This window comes from Carassius carassius, chromosome 18 (genome assembly GCF_963082965.1).
Source record: "Carassius carassius chromosome 18, fCarCar2.1, whole genome shotgun sequence".
NCBI lineage: Eukaryota > Metazoa > Chordata > Actinopteri > Cypriniformes > Cyprinidae > Carassius > Carassius carassius.
The window spans coordinates 28,798,562-28,817,973 of record NC_081772.1 but is presented as its reverse complement, the minus strand read 5'-3'; the positions used below and the strand labels follow the sequence as shown (position 1 = coordinate 28,817,973).

Below are 19,412 nucleotides of genomic sequence, written 5' to 3'. Positions count from 1 at the left end.
GCGTTCTTGTCTCAGCACAACTTAGATGAACTTTTTGTGCACGAGTTATTAATTTGCACGTAAGTCTTTTTTCACACAGTATTTTGTATTTGTATAGATGTATTTGTGCTTGTATCACTCTATATGTCAAGCTTGATCTCACACACAATACAGCAGCAGTGACGTTTAGTTTAAAACATGAAGAATTTGTATTTTTCTAGCACACATTGTTTCACTTCCAATGATGTTGGTATGTCACATTGCAAAAGGTGGTTAATTTTAGTCTCTACTTTGGTAAACTCTTTCAATAAATTATTGACTGATGCATTCGTTAAACCATCGTAGCTATGAGAAGCCTATGCAAGTAAATATTGGCTTTGACAAAACACCACTTGCAGGTCAATTAACTTTTATTATGATCCCCATCATTGTATCCAAAACTCACAGAGTACTTCAACAAAACTAGACACAGATGGGCTGTACACATGGCCATTTTAATGATTTGATCATTCTGGTGTAGTTTCAACCAACTGGACAAAGATATTTAGTATATAAAAATATTCCAAGCCTTCTCTATCATACATGTTTTGGGTCCGTGATCAAACAGGAAGTTGTCTGTGGACGTACACGGCCTCTCCGTCAGTGCCGCACACTAAACACTGCTCCAGCACATCGAGGCTGTTGACAGACAGTGTCTGGCTGGGCAGCATGTGAGTCGCCTCCAGTCTGTTTCTGCTGGAGTCCCCAGCAAGCCAAGCGCTGACCACAGAGTCGTCCTCCCCGGCCAGTGGCACGGCACTGTGAGAGACCACCCTGCTGTTCCAGCCCCCTGAAATAAACCAGGAATCACAACAGCACATGAACAGACCATCAGACTACACATTAAGAATGAAACCCTCATATTCACAGTAGCTTTACTAGTCCATATGTGACCCTAGACCACAAAATGTAGATTTTTACATCATCTGAAAGCAGAATAAATAATTTCCACACACACAGAACTATAATTTATGGGATTCACTCCAGTCTTTAAATGCGGATGTTAATATCCTAATGATTTTTGGCATTCAAATTTTTTTTTAATTTTGACCCATACAATGTTTTTTTTGGCTATTGCTACAGATATTCCCCAAAGTCTTAAGACTGGTTTTGTGCTCCAGGGACACATATGATCAGACTAACCGGTTTAGCTTTGCTTCTTAAGCAACATAAGAGGAGTTCAAATTGTTATACAATTGCAGGATTGAATCATAGAAAGTTCATTATATGAATGTGTGCTATATGAGAAGAAAACAACAAAAGGAACAGAACTGTATGTATCTCGGGTGATGAGTGTCAGACTGGTACGACTGCGATTAGAGCCAGAAATATATGAACAAAAATTTGAGTGCACCTTTTTTACCTTGACAAAAAAAAAAACAAACAAACAAAAAATTTAAACACGCCGAGCATCTCAAATGAATCTCCTGTGATCACTTGCGATGAGATTTCACAGAGAAAAATTAGAAAGGAGGCAAATGAAAAGGGATAACCGAAGGCAACAGAAATGTATTGTTACAGTACAATAAATCTAAATAAATGTAAAGACGTGAGTGAATCCCATAAATTATAGTTTTGTGTATGGAACAGAACTCACTCTCAAAACTGTGATGACTGACACCAATGCAGCCATAGCATACCTGCCAACCTTGAAGAAATTTTAGGAGTACTACAAACTTTATTTAACATTAGAATGCAGTGCAGACAGCACACCTTGTTTGTTATCTTTATTTTACAAGTGCACAAAGTTTTGTTGTTATGTCTGTATACAAATAAATGTAGACCCTTTAGAGATTAGATTTTGCTCTTATCTGTACGATCAAAACTTAACGTGTAATTTAAGTTCTTTTCGGGGTTATCAGGAGAAATGACTCATAAGTACTCAAGAGTTGAACAGAACAATTCAAAACGAAAGAAAACAGACAGCTCTCTGCTTATGTAACGTTAATCCGTATGAAATGTGCATTTCTCTGACACGTTCACTACTGCGAAGATCGCGAGACAGCATCGTCAACTTTATCTTTGCAGTCGACACGACATTGATACAGAAAACACTTTTAGGTGTGTTATTGGCAGCGCCACCCTTACATGTTAGCCTACATGAACACGTGAACTGAACTGAGCTTGTCACAGCTGGACTGCTTGTTATGATGTCAAGGTCATTTTTCATGTTCATGAATTCAATTAGGCTAAACATAACCTAAGTGTTACCTTTATCTTACGTTAATCAGCACCTGGCCTGTCTAAAACCTTCTAGATTTCAAGCCATTCCACCACTTTCCTAACTGCCAACTAAGCTTGTGGATAGGAGGGGCAGGTGGGCGGCGGGTTAACATGCACAGCTCTGATTGGCCGACAGCTTTTCACTCCACTTACACGCTGTGGATCAGCAGCAGAATCAGCGTCATAGATTGCATAGAAACTGAAATCGGCGAAATGCGAGACGCAACAAAATGCGTACCTAGAGAGCAGCGAATCGTAAAAGCGTACCTATGGGTCAAAATGCGTGCAGAGTATGAAAAATGCGTACATGTTGGCAGGTCTGCCATAGCAACGTTTTACAATCTCAAAATGAAACCTGTTAATTTCAACAGAGCTGTCATGTTTCATTTATGTTCGAAAGATTAAGTCTATAGTATGGAAGTGTTGCCATGTCCAGAGTTGCAACATTTATTAAGTCTCTTTGGGCTCGGCTCATAAAGTGATGCAGTTAAAGGCAGGTGCAGGTCACAATATTTTGGTTTGTGGCTTATTGCCAAGATAACGCGCTGGGATTCATATTTATTATGGTCTTATTCTTATTTCTTTATTGCAAGATCCTCCAACACAAATAAGTCTAAACATACCTTGTTGACTGATTTCTTGCACCGGACATTCAGAGGAGAGACACAACTCTGACATGCATTTAAATACATCGTCATTAAAAGCTAATTTTATAGTTTATTTCCATAGACTCAGGATGATTTTTCAGTAGTACAATGCAGTTGTTACTCCCATAAATTATTGAACTGTGTGTGTACAAAGCAAACATTGAACACCAAATCAATCTGCAGTTTGTTCAAGGCATATAAGACATGACATGGCCAGGTGTAAATGCATCTGGCTGTTGTTATATATGGTAACCTTTCTGATCTACATCAGCAATTTGACGCACATGAGCAAGCAATCATGGATGAGATGTAGAGGTAGCAATTGGTTTGAAAAATCATCTATGGAAATAATGTTTACATGGTCAAGTATAAATACAATGTGCATATTAAATCAGATAATAATCTGATCGATACCAATATTGATAGTTGTTATAGTTGTGATGGAGTCTTGTCTTACTCTGTAGGAGTGTGCTCATGTCCGAACCTGAAGTCGTCTCCCAGTGGAGCAGAGAGCCATCCTCGGAGCATGTAAACAAGTGATTGGGGTTTGATGGATGGAAATGTACTTCCCACACTGTAGAGAAATCAGATCAGAATCATTTTCTGTCCTTGTTAATGATATCAGTTGCTTGCAAATTAAACTGTCCAAGACTTAAACTAAACTAACGAATAAAGTTTTTCCTACTGTAAATCTTGTGTAATATCTCTTAAAAATACCTGTTAACTTTCAGGTGACCGTGTAAGTAATCAAGTTACAATCAGGAATGTTATAATGAAACTGAAGCAGCGACAGCTCTTTGCTTTAATATTGTGATGTACATCCAAATGAAACAGATTATCGAAAAAGACTTGGTTCTGTGCATCAGCTGTTGATTGGATTTTGAGTCTTAGTTATGACTGATTAAACATTTTGAGGTCAAAACATTAAAAAAAGAAGAAACAATGCGCGGATGAATTGCAGTTTCAGAGCATCTTTCTGAATGTATATATTTTGCATATATTTATGAGAGTCGTGACATTTATATATATATATATATAATTTTTTTTACTGAATTCGAAGGGTACTCACTTTCCGCTGAATGTGCCTCTATGAGAGAGAAGGGTGTATTGCCCTGTCTCACGTCCCAGATACACAGCATCCCATCCTGTCCTCCAGTGGCCACTATGTGCTGCTGGTTTGGGTGTTTATCCACACAATGCAAGGGCACTCTGTCCCCAGTGCTGCATCAGCAGAAGAAAATGTAATAAGATATGAACAAAGAAAAGAAACCAACTTAAGATCCAACTTTTCTAGCTCTTTCTAGAACGCTGGCAAATCAGCTTGAGTGGAAATAGTTATTTTTTGTCGCCATGTAATCATCTAAGACTTTGTGGCCCAAAAAAATTAGCTGCAATAATACAAGAGTTACATACATAAAATAAAAATCAAGCAAAAATAAAAATACGGCAAGACTTTTTGAATTAAAATATAATAAAAATTCTAAAATGTAAATAAGCTTGGGTAACTTCTTAAGATGTTAAAACATTGATAGCAAAAAAATCTGTCAATGCAGAGTTTATTGGAACAGGTAATCAGCAATTAATCAAAGCGTTCAATCATTGGGAATTATGAGAATTTGGAAAATAATAAAAATGTCAATGGTCTTCATGCAAAATATGATTTCGTGATTCTAGGGGAAAATGGATGCATTCTTTTCAGTTTTATGGAGATTTAAATAAATACAGTTTTTCTTCATAGAATAATCCTAATGTTTTTCGACTAGGTCTAATGTGAGTGAATCGTACAGAGAGAGAATTTGTGCAGGACTGTCACTCTGCTGTCTGAAGTCCCACATCTTCAGCTGACCGATGGAGTTAACCGTGAGAACCTCAGTCGTCCTCAGAAACGTCACGGCGTGAATCGTACTGCTGTCTGCATGTTCTGTTGAAAGCCAATAACACAGTCCTGTCCGTCTACTCATATCAATCACAGGTCAAATGTAATTAAAGCACAAGTTAACCCAAAAATGAAAGTTCTGTCTTGATTTACCCTCATATACAAATACGTAAAAAAAAACACTAAAATTAAAGACATTGGATTAAATTGTAGCTTTTTTTCCATTTAATTAGGATTGTGGCTTGTGTGTCAGCTCAGAAAATCTGAAAATAAAACATGTGGCTAGTTTGTGATGGGCTGTCTGAGCCTGAAACTCTATCATCCAGCGAGACCCTTCAATCTGCAGCCAGTTTAGAAGTAGATATATCTATTTGAATAAGACCACCTCCGAGCCATTTAAGGACATAGGTTTATCCCTTTAAGCAAAACTTATCTCCATAGATGACACTTAAGCAGTGAATAAAACAAGTCCATGACTTATGTTCTATTGTGCAAATATTCTAGATCAATACTGTAGCTTTTTTGTGAAGAACAGACTTTCAGAATTTATTATTTTCATTCACTATTTAATCTCTAAAAGGACGAAACTCTAAAAGGAGGAAAAGGAAAGTCTGTTGATCCAGATTCACACCAATGATATTCTCTAGAAGATTTGGAAATCATATAGTTCTTTTTTTAGGTAATTTTTTGGAGCTTGCAAGCAACTCGTCACCATCCACTTTCACTGAAAAACAATCTTTTGCGTTCCATGGATGAAAATCATACAGGTTTGGAAAATGGCAAGCACACAAGGAAGGGTAATTATAACAGAATATCCATTTTTAGGTCAATCTGAAGAAAATTAAACGGTTTATATATTAAATCTTGCTACAAAGAAAGCCACAAAAGCCTTACCAATGACACGGACCACTTCAGTCTGATCTGCTTTGTAAAGAACAACTCGTCCATCCTCACCCACGGACACTAGTTCAGGGCTTCTGCACACGACTGCGGTGCAGGGCGCAGGATCACAGGAGTATCCATGAGCCCGGTCCCACACGTGAGCCAGAGACAGAGCCTGAACACAATCACAACCTTCAGACACTGCTGGGCATGATCAGATATCAAACAGACAAGACACATACCTGACAGTCCGGCTGAAGCTTAAAGATGGTCACAGCTCCGCTGGATGATGCAGAAACCAGTCGCTCTTGATCTAGAAACTACACAGATCACGCAGAGGACGGTTTTATTAATCCACAAATTAAAAACCTCACTTTCTTTTCTGACTCTGATGAAATGCATCGCAGGCTGCATTTAAATTATGGTTTAAACCCGTTATGAAGAGGTTTCGGCTTAAATTTTAGATTTACACAAGATAAATATGCATGAAGCTAAAGGAATGAGTAGAACATAAAAGTTTTTTCTTAACATTTATTAATACTCCATCAATGATTTTATTAGTTTAGCACCTATTTGAGATGAGTAAATCCCTGCTGGAAAAAAAAGGCTGGTTGGCTGGACTCTGAGCCTGACCTCCCAAAGAAGTGGCTAACCAGCCTGATGACCAGCTATGACCCACCAGCTGAGACTGGTTTTAGCGGGGGTTTTTTTTCAGCAGGGATATTTTCCAAACATGCAGGCTATAACAGTTGTGACAGTGACTCTTTTTATTATTATTATTTTTACACACACACTAACACAACTCTCTCTGCCGTGTCACGAGGGCACGCGCACGCAGTGGCGCTAGGAGCAGCGTGTTGACGCTCACTCACCTGCAGGTCCATCACATCCCCGTCATGCAGAGAGTCACACAGTAACTGCGGCTCTTCATCAAACTCTCCGTCTGTGTTAGAGGCTCCATGGTCTCCCACTGACCAGATTGACACTCTGTTATTCTGCAGACACACAGTGAATTATGAGTACGAGCGAAACATTAATGTGACGTGCACTGTTGTACTTCATCTGAACTAGCACCCTTGCCTCATTGTCCCAGGATCCTGCGGCGAACACTTCTGGCTGCTGTAATAAAGCCGCAGAAATCGGCCGCCAGCGCGTCTTACTGATCTTCTGCGAGATGTATTTGGCTATCGGGTCCATGGGGTCTCGGTGTGCTCGTGTTGAGCTGTTGTTTAGTTCGGCCTGCTTCTCATGTAGCAGTGTCTCCCGCCACATCCGCCTGCCGTGTGCGCTTAGTACGGCGGCCTCAAAGCACCAAACGCGATTCGGTTTGATAAAGTTCCCGCTGCTGTGTTAACATTTAGTTCAATTCAAAGCAGCGTCACAGAAAATTTCTGTCTTCCCTAGTTGTCTCAGATTTAATTAATAATGTAGTTTTTAATATAAACATTATTATTATTATATTTATTATACTATTACCTTTTATTAAACTGATGCATTTAGCAGACGGTTTTATCCAAGGCTAAAAGTTTTTACCTAACATGTAAACATTAAGTAAACATCAACAAAGCAAAGGTTTGTGATATCACATTACAATAGAGCTTGAAATCGTTTATAAAATAAGAAAAGTTTGGTTTGGAGCCTGCATTTCATTTCATGAATATTAAACTTACCCATTAAAATTTGTTATTAACCTGTCTAAAATCCACAATTATTGAAGTGTATAATTACAACAAATTCACCCAACTTCAGATAAATATATATAAAATATATATAAAAGCTCCACGTCAATGCAAAATATTTTTGTATGGATACAAAGAATTTTTTTTAATTTTTTAATTTACATAAATCACAGCACATGTTTTACTGAAAATATTCTATGCATTATTTTAACAAAGGCAAATATTTAAACCTCTGACTTTTTTTAATGACGTAATCAATTACGCCACACTAATGCCACTAAAAAAATCAGCTTAAAGAAAACACTCATCTGCTTGCGAAACTGCCTTTATTTCCCTCTATGTAAACAGCTCGACTTAACCATGATCAAACCACTGTTGTATTTTGACTGCTGCACTCCGCTTCTCATTTAGAAAGCGATGTGGTAACTCCCATTACTTTCCTGTAGAGACCTATACTTGATCATATGGGCGAATATCGTACAGAACGCTGCAGTATGGTATGGAACAGCAGTGGATGTGTGCCGCAGGACACGCGTGGTGACGTAACCGCTCTGGATGTGCTGACGCTCGTCGTCGGGAGAGCGGTGTGCGCATGCGCGGCGCTGACAGCCGCACTCGACCTGATCCGCAGAGTGTGTTTAATAATGGCCTGGAAATCCGGAGGAGCGAGCCACGCGGAGCTCGTCAACAACCTCCGCAGTGAGTTGTGCTCCTTCTGCATGATTAAAAGAGCAGAGTCAGTCATTATCCATGCAGCGCTTAGCAGCGGGGGTTGGTTTACGTCGCTGTGAGCACGCGTCTGTAAACTAGCATCGCCAGTGAGGGGAAAGTGCGCTGATGCGTGTTAGGATGACATGAGTCCACCTCAGCTTCGTTTCTGCGTCTGTTTCTGTTTCAGACAAGCACATGGTGGATGCTGTTTAAAACTTACAGCGCGCTTCAGTTTTATCAGCTAAGTTAGCTGCTAGCAGTCTAATGTGATCGTCTCTCTCAAAACACCTGCAGATAATCTGCTTTGTTTAAACGATCGCTATAATATTTACATATTATCTCATTTCGGATCATATTTTATATTGCTTTGCCTAAACAAACGTATGGTTTTGTTCACGTCGATGACACAGCAGCACCCGTGTTAGCATGCCCGTACTGAATCTAGCATTAGCTCGTTCCTGCAGTTAAATACATTGTGCATCCATTAAAGGATTAAGCACTTTTTCCTAATGTGTAGTTGTATAATGTTCGTATGTGCAATTTTATGTGGGGTTGTTCAGTGGGCGTGGCACAACACATGCTGCTGATGTCATTGAACGATGACGTCATTCTGGACTTCATGCATCTGCGTTTTTGTACTTTGATCCTTGATATTATTAATGCCGCGTACATTAATTACACAATGACAACATGTCTAATCAAACATCATCATCTTACTAAAAATATCTGGAGAATGTATATAATCTATTTATAAAATTATTATTATTATTTTTTTAAAGTCTGACAGTTGACCACTGGAGAGACTAATATAATACTCGAGTGGCATGTAACTCATCCTCCTGAACTCCTGGCTTTATTCTGAGCTCAAGTGGTCAGTGTGCTATATTTAGTGCTGCTCACTTAGACAAGTTATCACTGTTACTGTTCCTGCTACTTAAGGTTAGTAATTTGAACTTCTAACTTAAACTTGTCCTACCAATGTTTTGAGTTCAGTGGTTTCAAACACCACTGTGAGCTGGAACACTCTTGGTTGCATCATGCAGGTTGTGCTTATTCACTTTGTGCTACAGAAGTAGTCAAGTCGAAATTTTATCACATACCTGCTGCCATTACCAGACAAAAAAAAAAAACCCGATGACAGCTGTGTTTAAAGGCAGGCAAATGAGTGGACTGGACAGGTCTCCTGACAGATCATCCATTCAATTGAGTGAGTGTGTATGAGTTGACCATCAGGCTTTGTCTGTTAAAGTTAACATTTTCAAATAACGGGCACTGTCCCGGACAGTGAGTGACATTACATATTTAGATTAAATCTAATTTCCCCCAGTCATTGTTAAAAAACAAGCAAACAAAACCTGTTAGCAAGCGATCGTGAAGCGGTCAGGTGAATCTTTCCACCTAAGATCCACCCATAAAACCCTCACAGAGTTTACTAACTGACAAGGATCTGTTCTCAAAGAGAATCAGCGCTCATAGATTTGGACTAACTGGTACTAATTCTAACTGATGGTCAGAGATGTACATCGCTTGCATGTTTGACAGAGATGCTGTGCATACTGCATATATATATGAATATGCACTCCCACTGGACTTTTCAAAATAATTTGATAGCATACTTCATGGTAACATTAAAGGATTAATTGGTTATTGCTTAGCTGCTTACGTTGCATTTTTACATGACGTGATTTAACATTACATACATGACTGGAGACTTGATAGAAAAAAGAAAAACACAATTGTATTAATGTATAAGTAGAGCATGGCACTAGCAATACTAAGGTCATGGAGTTTCCTAGGAAATGAATTAACTGAGAAAAATATTTACCTTGAATGCAGTGTCGCTTCGGGTGAATTGTCTGCCGGATGCATGAATGTAAATGAATGACTGACAAAACAGAAACAGATTAAGAAGCTTCTTCTTTAAAACACAAAAGGAGATTTTTTTGACACTGCTCTTTTTCATACAATGAACGGGCTTTTTTAAGTTTGTGTTTATTTTTCTCCAGAAAATGGGATCATTAAATCGGACCGTGTGTATGAAGTTATGTTGGCCACAGACCGTGCACACTTCTCCAAATGTAATCCATACATGGACTCGCCACAATCTATAGGTAAGCCCCAGTCCAGAGTTATTATTGGATTGGAACAATGTCATCTACAGCTATAGATATAGCGTCTGATGTGGCCAAGGCTTAGCAAGACATTATTTCTGGTTTCTGTTTTTACATCATATACACCAACCACATCATGTCCCTGCATGTCTGAAATAAAAGCGATTTATTAAGTCATTGTAACAGTCTTGAACTGATTTTCTAAAGTACATCCGCTTCTCTCCAGTGTAGATATATTTAAGCTGATTTCAAAGCCAAGTCATGTCTTCCAGTAAAGACACAATGGACAAAAACAATCTGGTGGTTCTGTTAATGTGTTTTCTCTTTGGGATGTAAGGGTTTCTTTTAATTTGTTGCAGGTTACCAAGCAACAATCAGTGCACCGCATATGGTAAGTTAAACTGCTTTAGAAGCATTTGTAGTTGCAGTTACTGGCCTGTTTGGGTGGGCTCTGATGAACGCTCCTCTGTGTGCTGTAGCACGCGTATGCTCTGGAGCTCCTCCATGATCATCTGTATGAAGGAGCGAAGGCTCTGGATGTGGGATCAGGCTCCGGGATCCTGTCCGTCTGCTTCGCCAGAATGGTGAGTCTCTCACTGCCAATTGAAAATTAAATGTAGAGCAGTTATGATGACTCATGAATTACTTTAGTTAATTAGAACAGTGTGTTTAATGCAGGAGGAGCTAGACTGCAAAACTAAACAAACATGGAGAGACCCATCTAGTTCTGAGCAGGTGGCATAAACTGTTTAGACTAGTCTCAAAAGTCATCTATCATATATAGTATATATATATATTATTTTTTTTTAAGACTGCTCATAACTTTTCAAAGTCAGTTAGTCTATTTAGAATACAAAACTGATTGGTTAGTAAGATGAGTATGAGACTTGTTTAATTCCTCCGTTTCTGAAATGAGCATTAGTTCCTGCGTTGGGAAGAATATTTATGTAAAAAGTAATTCTGTAATTGGATATGGATATCGAATGAAGTAAATTCAGTGCTACACTTTGTGACGAATCATTCATGTGCTTCTGCCAGTCTGGACCTCCACAGTGTGTGGGTGGTTTGAAGTGTGTGTTTTTACAGTGGATGTGTTGTGGTGTTTTACAGGTTGGGCCGAAGGGGAAGGTGATTGGCATCGATCATATAAAGGAGCTTGTGGATGATTCCATAACTAATGTCAAAAAAGATGACCCTAGTTTGATCTCTTCAGGGAGAATCAATCTCATTGGTTGGTCTGCTTACCCATCTCTGGTCTCTTGCAGTTGTTTTATACATTTCTATACATATATATAATCTATTTATAACATTTAAATCCATTGCAGAAAAGGTTTAAAAAGTACACAGAACTAGCCATTTGTTATGTCATGACATTTATCAGACAGTTGTGTAATCAGAGACAGTACGCTATAGGAACAGAACAGAACAGTGATATGGGCTCATCTGAGTTACTGTGTAATGTTGTCTGTATGTGTGCAGTTGGAGATGGAAGAATGGGCTTTACAGAAGAAGCACCTTATGATGCTATTCATGTCGGAGCCGCAGCTCCCACAGTGCCACAAGCAGTATGTTGCTTTCCAATCACTAAAACACTTTGAGACCCAGCCATATCTGAACCTTAAACTGTATCTTTAAAGGAATATTTCACTCACAAATAAAAATTGTCATCATTCAGGGATCTGGATGTTCACGTGTATCGTTTTCATTATTTGTGTGGTAGTTGCTGGACCAGCTGAAGCCAGGGGGGCGTCTGATTCTGCCGGTCGGGCCAGCTGGAGGGAACCAGATGCTGGAGCAGTATGACAAATTGGAGGATGGCAGTACCAAAATGAAGCCACTGATGGGCGTGATTTACGTGCCTTTAACAGACAAAGACAAGCAGTGGTCAAGGTGGAAGTGACTTCCTGTCCTCTGTCCCTTCTCTCTTCTAGGGCACAGGTGAAACGGTGTGGTCTGCAGCAGACAGAGTGTGCATTTGCCGCTTGTCATCTTTTTTGCTGCTCCATACCATGATGAAGAGCTGCACAGTGTTTTTTATTTCCTTTTTTTTTTACTTTAACCCTCCAGCCTGATTTGAAAGAAAAAAAAACATAATGTTTTAAATTTCTGGTTTGCCATTAACTGCTGGAATGGGCTTGAGTGAGGAGTCATGAAAGAATGAAGACGTCCAGACATTAAGGCATTATGGCTTTGTTCACACTGGCAGCCCAAATCTGACTTTTAAGGCAGATCAGACTCAAATCCAGTTAGTTTTTTGTAGTCTGAACAGCAAAAATCTCCAAATAAATATTTTGTTGAGGCATATATGACCACTTAAAACTCAACGAGGCAAGCTTAGAAAGTTCCTGAAAATACATTTGAATTAAATTGATTTCAGTTTGTGTTGGTATAATTTGTGAGCGCAGTACCTGTCCCCAGCACAACTGAACAGCTACTGTAGCCTTCAGACTTCCACCCTGATAGATAGCTGCCATTGTGACATATATTTATTGTCATATACAGTGAACGCTGAGCATTAGTGTGTAGATGTGAGTGTGTAAAATAACGGGCTCTTTTTTGCATTAAATGCGTTCAAACTGAGTTTCTGCTCTCAGTTTTAGTTGAAGAAAGTCTCTTGGCATTGTGTTGACGCCTACATCGTTACTATAGCAACTAATGCACTGTAGATACACCAGACGTCGAGTCCAGTGTCTGAATCCTGGCAAAGTGCAAACCATCAATCCTAAAGATTGTCTTTGATAAACAAATTGCATGCAGTTTGAACACAGTCTGCATTGCATCTTAATACCCTTTAAGATTGTTGAAACTAATTGTTGCATGTGTTGTTACATGTGTAAACTAATTGTTACATGTGTTGTTGTGTTTATACTGTATGCATGTCATTCGTGATGTTTTGTATAAAACAGTAACATTTTCTCTCTGTCTTTTTTTTTATAGGGATGAACTTTGAAAGGATGCTCTGGCAATACTCATCGCAACATATGCGCGTACACACACACACACACACACACACACACCCAACTGGACTTCACTGGGGAGAGCTTGTATAAATGCTGTATTTCCATACCTGTGACAGTCTGATGGTTTTGAAAGATGGATGTTTTGATGAGATTCTTTTATTTAAAAAGAAAAGAAGTGGACTAGGGCTTTTCTGCTGAGATTTTCATGCCTGCAGTTTGAGAATTGTGTGAATGCAGTTTTTTTTTGGATTTGATGCCCAGGTGCATTTTCCTTGTGAAGACTTCAGTATTACAGTCATTTGGATTGTTTGTGTGTCTCAGCATAATGCAAACAGAACACGGGGGTCGGCCTTTGTGCTGAATCCACCCTGTGATTAAATCATAATTCACTGCTACATAATGTGTAGGGGATGTCTTTGCTACAAGTCCATGTTAATAGTAATGGCTTGTGTTTTCAGCTGAAGCATGTGATGCCCAGGCAGAATAAAACTACTTTACATTTCATAATTCCATCATAAGATTCTAAAGTTAGCCACAAGAGGCCATGTGTTACAGTGATTTTACCATGGTTGTGGGATGTTCTTTGGTTTGATGCAGAGCAAACCTCTTTAACCGTCATAAAATCAGCTGGTCATTATAGCAAATCTCTCAACACTAAGCAGAACTGTTATTCCTGGATGCTTACCAACCAAATAAATTGACATGACTTATTGAAAGGTTGAAAGTATTTTAATATGTGAGAAGAAAGTGCTGAACAACGTAATTTTGTTTTGTTTTTTATATGGGGCTGAGGTGAATTTTTTTTTTCTATTTAGTGTCATTACAAAAATATGTACAAACCACAGTACGCTGCCATTAACCAATCAAAATCATGTATTCCAGAGAACAAAGTCTAATTGTTTTTACAGAGGCTGCGACATATGATAAAAGACTCCAAAATTCAATAAATTTAAACTTATTTTATTAATATGAATAGTTATAACAGTGTAATAATTGCAAAAAATTATCCTGGCAAGTAAAACATTGTCTATAACTTAAGGCTGTTTATAGATAGTATTTTGCAACGGGTATTTTACAACGCGTATCCAATCAGACTCTACAGTTTGAACTACTGTTTACACGTAAACATTAACATTTTAAAAATCAAATCTAGAATACTAAAATAGGTTTGTCTTGATTTACTCATGTTGTTCCAGCCCAGTATTATTTTCTTTGTTCTGTGAAACACAACAGATGCTTCTCCACATGATAACGTTGGATGTTTTACATTGTCAACCTGTTTCAACTACGTTTGTGTTAAATTCAAAATCGCCACCTTTAGATTTGACGTTGTGGACCCCTAACGGCACTGGTTCTGTGTTCTTTGAGTATGACAAACGTGAGGTTTGAGAACTTCTGTGGAAGGGAAGATTCAGTCTTCAGACGTGGATTAGACAGACTGCACGAGTTGTATGGATGGCCTAATTTATGGCACTTTTGTGTCCTTAGTGCTTGACAGCAAAATCATCATCCACTTTATATGGAAAGACCTATCTGGAACATTTTGCTTATTTCACAAAAGAAAGAATCGTACAGGTTTGGAATGATATGAGCAGAGTTGGCTCACGTTTAGAGCACAAGTGCAGCAATTTTACTGCTCACTGAAATATGTTTCACATCACCGCAGAGCTCAAAATCAGCTTGTCTATATTATCTAAAGTGCAGCAAGTAAAGTCCCACTCAGATCCACACTTGCAAACACATCTTTGAGCTAAACCTTCAATGGTCATTTTGATTGTAAGCGGTTTTCAATGCCAATTCTCTGTTCAATGTTTGTGTTTCCTGCACGCACAAACGTGGCTTTTGACAAATAAACTCACTGCTAAGCAATGATTTGTTCAATCACTTGTCTCTTCTTTCACACAATCTGAACTGTAGAGAGATTTTTATAATTACATAAAATCAACCACAAAATGTGTATCTGTCAATCTAGGTTTGTTTTCACTTCTCAGTATACCTTAAACAGAATCTGTCAGATCTCTACCAAGAAGAGTACACTCTAAAAACTGCTGGGTTGAAAACAACCCAATTTGGGTTAATTTGGCAACCCAGCGCTGGGTCAAAAAGGCACGAACCCAACGCTGGGTTAGGCTACTTTAAACCAATCAGTTGGGTTATGTTTAACCCAGCCTGCTGGGTTGCTTTTTTATGGTTTAAAATTACTACATTGCAGGGTTTCAAAAACCAGAGCGGGTCTTTTTTTATCACTGTATTTCAGAAGGAAAACTGTATTTAGAAAATGTTTGATTTCATTTCGCATGTGCTTGATAAGGCAGAGTTTATGAGCTCAGCGCTGCTCTGCAGCCGAGAAACCCTTACCTCTCCCGCTTAGCGCCTCCTGCTGGAAGAAAATGAACTCGCGGAGTCCCGCCATGAATTCAGTGCAAGGCTGGGGGAAACACTGCATTGAGCTAGGCATTAAACCTACAAATCTTGTTCATTTTAAATATCACTTTTACACACAAATAATAATTATCAAAAGGAAAATATTTATTAAAAACGAGAAAAATCAAAAAGTAACGTAAGAAGAAATGTAGAAAAGTATGGCATTAACAGCTACATAGTTCATAAATAAAGCATTGAACATTTGTTGAATATAACTTAAGATCAAATTGGATTTTGTTCAATTTTATATATTGTATAAAATATATGAAAACACTGTTATACAATAAATGTACAATTAGTTAGGTTCTTTAACAACTATTCTAGCATGACAGTACACAAATGTATTGTTTGAATAAATATATTGCTTTCAGAAAGCTTCTTTACTGAAACATTAAAACAGACATGACATTCACATACCTCACAAATGTTCATGTATGTAGAGGGCTGCTCTTCTAAGGATTAGTTCACCAAATAATAAAAATGGTCATAATTTACTCTCCCATGTTGTTCCAGACCCATACAAACTCTGCAAATTTTTAGAAAACTAATGAATACATTTAATATTCTCTTAATTTGTGTCCTCCATTGCTAGTCTGGGAGACCAGTATTTTATTTTGAACATACATTCATATATTCATTTGTGTTGTAAAGACAGACAAAAGTCTTATAGGTTTGGAATGACATGAGGGCAAGTAAATAATTTTTTGTGTGAACTTTTCCTTTAAGAGGGAAGACCAAGAATGATGACTCTCCAAATCAGACAGCTCCAAAGTTGGTTTGAGTTCTGCAATGAACAACACAGACATCAATGGTTTTAATGAAATGAGCACATAATCACACTGTTGTTGCATCAAAATGTGGAGTAAACAGACAGGACACAACAGAAACATTTTCTATAAATAACTTACATAAAATCTCAAAAGAATGATGATCTCCCATGTCTCTGGCTTTTAACATCTACAAAAACAAAGAAAAAAACATTATTTTACTCTCAGTAAAAAAAAAACAACAACAACTGATAACTGATAACATGAAATTATGAAGTTTACTTGCCTTAAACTATCTTTCCCTCTCTTCCAAAGAAGCCGAGAAAACCACCTCCTCACACAAGCATACTTCTGTGTCTTTAACTCCAAAGTTAGTTTGAGTTCTGCAAAGAGGGACATCAATGGTTTCAATAAAATATAAACATATAATCACACTGTTGTTGCATCAAAATGTGAAGTAAACAGGCAGGACACAACAGAAACATTAATTTAAAAAAAAAATTACTCACATCTGTCTCAAAAGAATGAAGTTATCTTGTCTCTGGATTTCAACATCTACAAAAACAAACATTATTTTAGTCTTAGTAAAAATAAAGATAACTTAATAGAATTCTGAAGTTTACTCGCCTTAAACCCGTCTCTCCGTCTCTTCTGAAGAAGCTGAGAACACCTCCTCCTTACACAGTCTGTGACTCCTCACACAAACAGCTTCTGTGTCTTTAACTCTCGGCGCTGACACGATGAAGACACGAGCTCGACAAATCTGAAATATTACATTTAAAACATACTTTTAACAATTACCACTTCAACAGCCTCAAAATAATTATGATTGTCTTCACTACACAATGCCGTTTCCTTTAGGAGACCAACGTACATTCAGTTTAACTGCGAAAAATAAGACAACAAATTAACATGAGTGTAACCGTAACCATAACCATCTAGTAACACATCAAAAAGTGCAGGTAATGTAAAATCTTATGTAAATATGACATAAGACATTCACGGACGTTATATTAAAAGTACCTCTTCCATTCAGTAACGTTAAAGGAGGCCGTTAAGACCTCCGTGTCTGAGGCGAAAACCGCGTCCGCGTTTTTAAAAAATATAACCTTAAGCTCCTTTGTTTCCGCCTTTTATACAACTGGGTAAACAATAAACAATAACTTTACGTTTTCAATCTTAACTTACCATAATGTCTTTCACTCGCTTCTCGCTTCTTTCACGCTGAGAAAATGGTGGCTGCTCGCACTGGAGACGTACGATCTTAACGTGACATGCATGCTCTCAATCGAGACCAATTTTTAACCCAAACTTGGGTTAAAACAACCCAAAGTCCAGCGGTCTCAACCCAGCATTTGGGTTGAAAAAACAACTCAGCGTTTTTAGATTGTAGTCTGATTAAACACAGATCAAATATAGAGTCCCACAAATCTGTCTTTGCCCCTTTATTCAGCTTGTACATGCTGCTTCGTGGTGTTTCTCAACTGTTGGATCACGTTACAAAAATGGGTGTCATGTTTGTTCTGATAGAGTCATAGAAAAATAATGCTTACAACTAAAACAAATACAAATAAAATACAACTAACCATATCATTGAGCATAGAATAACAAATTACAGAGTTATAAACTACTAAATTTTTGTTGGCTTCAAAAGGTTGTGTACAATCAGACAATCTTGTAGTGTGTCATTTTTGTTACTTTGTATGATAATTCTGGTATTTGCCAGATCGCCCTTTCATTTCTACTGTACTTTAAGATCCAGACACAAAATTCAAATGAACTTGTCCTAAATGATTCAATGATTCATGATTCACAATCACGAGACCATGCGGACCAAATGTATAAAAAGTTTTTTGATAGACCATTCTCATGCAATGATTCATTTGATGCCAAGCACACCAAAGTGGAAAAGTGGACATGATGCTTTATCTCTGCAATGCTTGTTTAACCAACTGAAGCAAAACTTGACAGAACTATCACACTGGGGTGTACCTGTACAGATTTGAAATTTTGCATTTTCATACACCTTTGTTTGTGCATAATTAAGTATGCATGTAACATTCATAAAACACATACTCACTGGATACTGTTACGCCCCGTCTAGGGGTAAAGGCACAACATGAAAAGAGGAGAAGGATACGGGGATTATTTCGGGGGTTTTTAATTGAACCAAACAAAAATACAACCAACAAGATAAGTAAATGGGGAATTTTCTTCAGCTTCTTACATTAGACAGCACCTTGCTCATTAATCGCTGGAAAGTGGCAGGAGCATTTTTCAGGCCGAAGGGAAGAACCTTGTATTGCAGGAAAACATCTGGAGTAGCGAAAGCAGAGATTTCTGAAGCAAGATCAGTGAGTGGTACCTGCCAATACCGTTTTAGTAAATCTAGCTTTGTCACAAATTTGTCCTGACCAATGCGGTCAACACAATCATCTATTCTAGGAAGAGGGAATGAATCTGATTTAGTCAACTGATTAACTTTTCGGTAATCTGTGCAGAAGCGTGATGTTCCATCTGGTTTAGGAACTAAAAGGCATGGGGAACACCAGGGACTTGAACTTGGCACAGCTAAACCATGCTCAATCAAGTGCTGCGTTTCCTTCTGCATGATCTCACGCTGTACTGGATTGATACGATAAGCATTTTGCTTAACAGGACGAGGATCACCCACATCAATGTCATGCTCCAACACATTTGTTACAGTGGGCACATCAGAAAACAGTGAAGAATACTTTTCAATCAACTGCATTAGTTCCTTTTGAGATGAACTAGATAAGTGAGACAGTTCTGAACTGATTACCGCAAGGGTTTCATTTTTCAGAAAAATGTCAGACAAACAGGCAATTCCAATTCATAGATCATCTAGGTGAATAGTCAGAGTAGACTGCACTCACAGATACAATCCCTTACGAAAATCAACCATGGTTTTACTACAAATAAAACCAAAAAACCATGGTTACTATAGTTAAACCATGGTAACCACAAAATAACCATGGTTTTACTATATTAACTATAGTTTAACCATGGTTATTTGTAGTAAATCTGTGGTTATACAAATGGTAGTCAACACGGCAAAAAAACATGGGTTACCACAGTTTTACTATAATAAAA

General features: G+C 38.0%; 2 protein-coding genes and 1 long non-coding RNA gene across 5 annotated transcripts; 1 reads left to right on the top strand and 2 right to left on the bottom strand.

Moving 5' to 3' along the window:
- Positions 1-371: 371 nt before the first annotated feature.
- On the bottom strand, positions 372-6,953 carry nup43 (nucleoporin 43). The gene is made up of 8 exons (XM_059499172.1): positions 6,727-6,953; positions 6,519-6,641; positions 5,889-5,966; positions 5,659-5,821; positions 4,674-4,809; positions 3,958-4,109; positions 3,346-3,462; positions 372-808 (listed from the first exon to the last, which is right to left on the bottom strand). The coding sequence occupies exons 1-8, from the start codon at positions 6,916-6,918 to the stop codon at positions 579-581; spliced, it is 1,191 nt and encodes a 396-aa protein (XP_059355155.1). The 5' UTR covers positions 6,919-6,953; the 3' UTR covers positions 372-578.
- Positions 6,954-7,850: 897 nt separating this feature from the next.
- On the top strand, positions 7,851-13,823 carry pcmt (protein-L-isoaspartate (D-aspartate) O-methyltransferase). 2 transcript variants are annotated; one of them, XM_059499171.1, is made up of 8 exons: positions 7,851-8,024; positions 10,043-10,147; positions 10,507-10,538; positions 10,627-10,731; positions 11,258-11,378; positions 11,627-11,712; positions 11,868-12,085; positions 13,085-13,823. In XM_059499171.1, exons 1-7 carry the CDS (start codon positions 7,970-7,972, stop codon positions 12,045-12,047), a joined length of 684 nt encoding a protein of 227 aa, XP_059355154.1. In that variant the 5' UTR covers positions 7,851-7,969; the 3' UTR covers positions 12,048-12,085; positions 13,085-13,823. The 2 variants fall into 2 exon arrangements, with proteins under 2 accessions (XP_059355154.1, XP_059355153.1); XM_059499170.1 differs by having other exon boundaries at positions 7,853-8,024; positions 11,868-12,037.
- A 2,346-nt stretch (positions 13,824-16,169) lies between these two features.
- LOC132091962 (uncharacterized) lies at positions 16,170-16,935 on the bottom strand. Of its 2 annotated transcripts, none has more exons than XR_009422176.1 (3): positions 16,808-16,935; positions 16,440-16,681; positions 16,170-16,315 (listed from the first exon to the last, which is right to left on the bottom strand). It is a non-coding gene; the product is annotated as an uncharacterized LOC132091962 (long non-coding RNA). The 2 variants fall into 2 exon arrangements; XR_009422177.1 differs by having other exon boundaries at positions 16,440-16,655; positions 16,808-16,927.
- Positions 16,936-19,412: the final 2,477 nt, after the last annotated feature.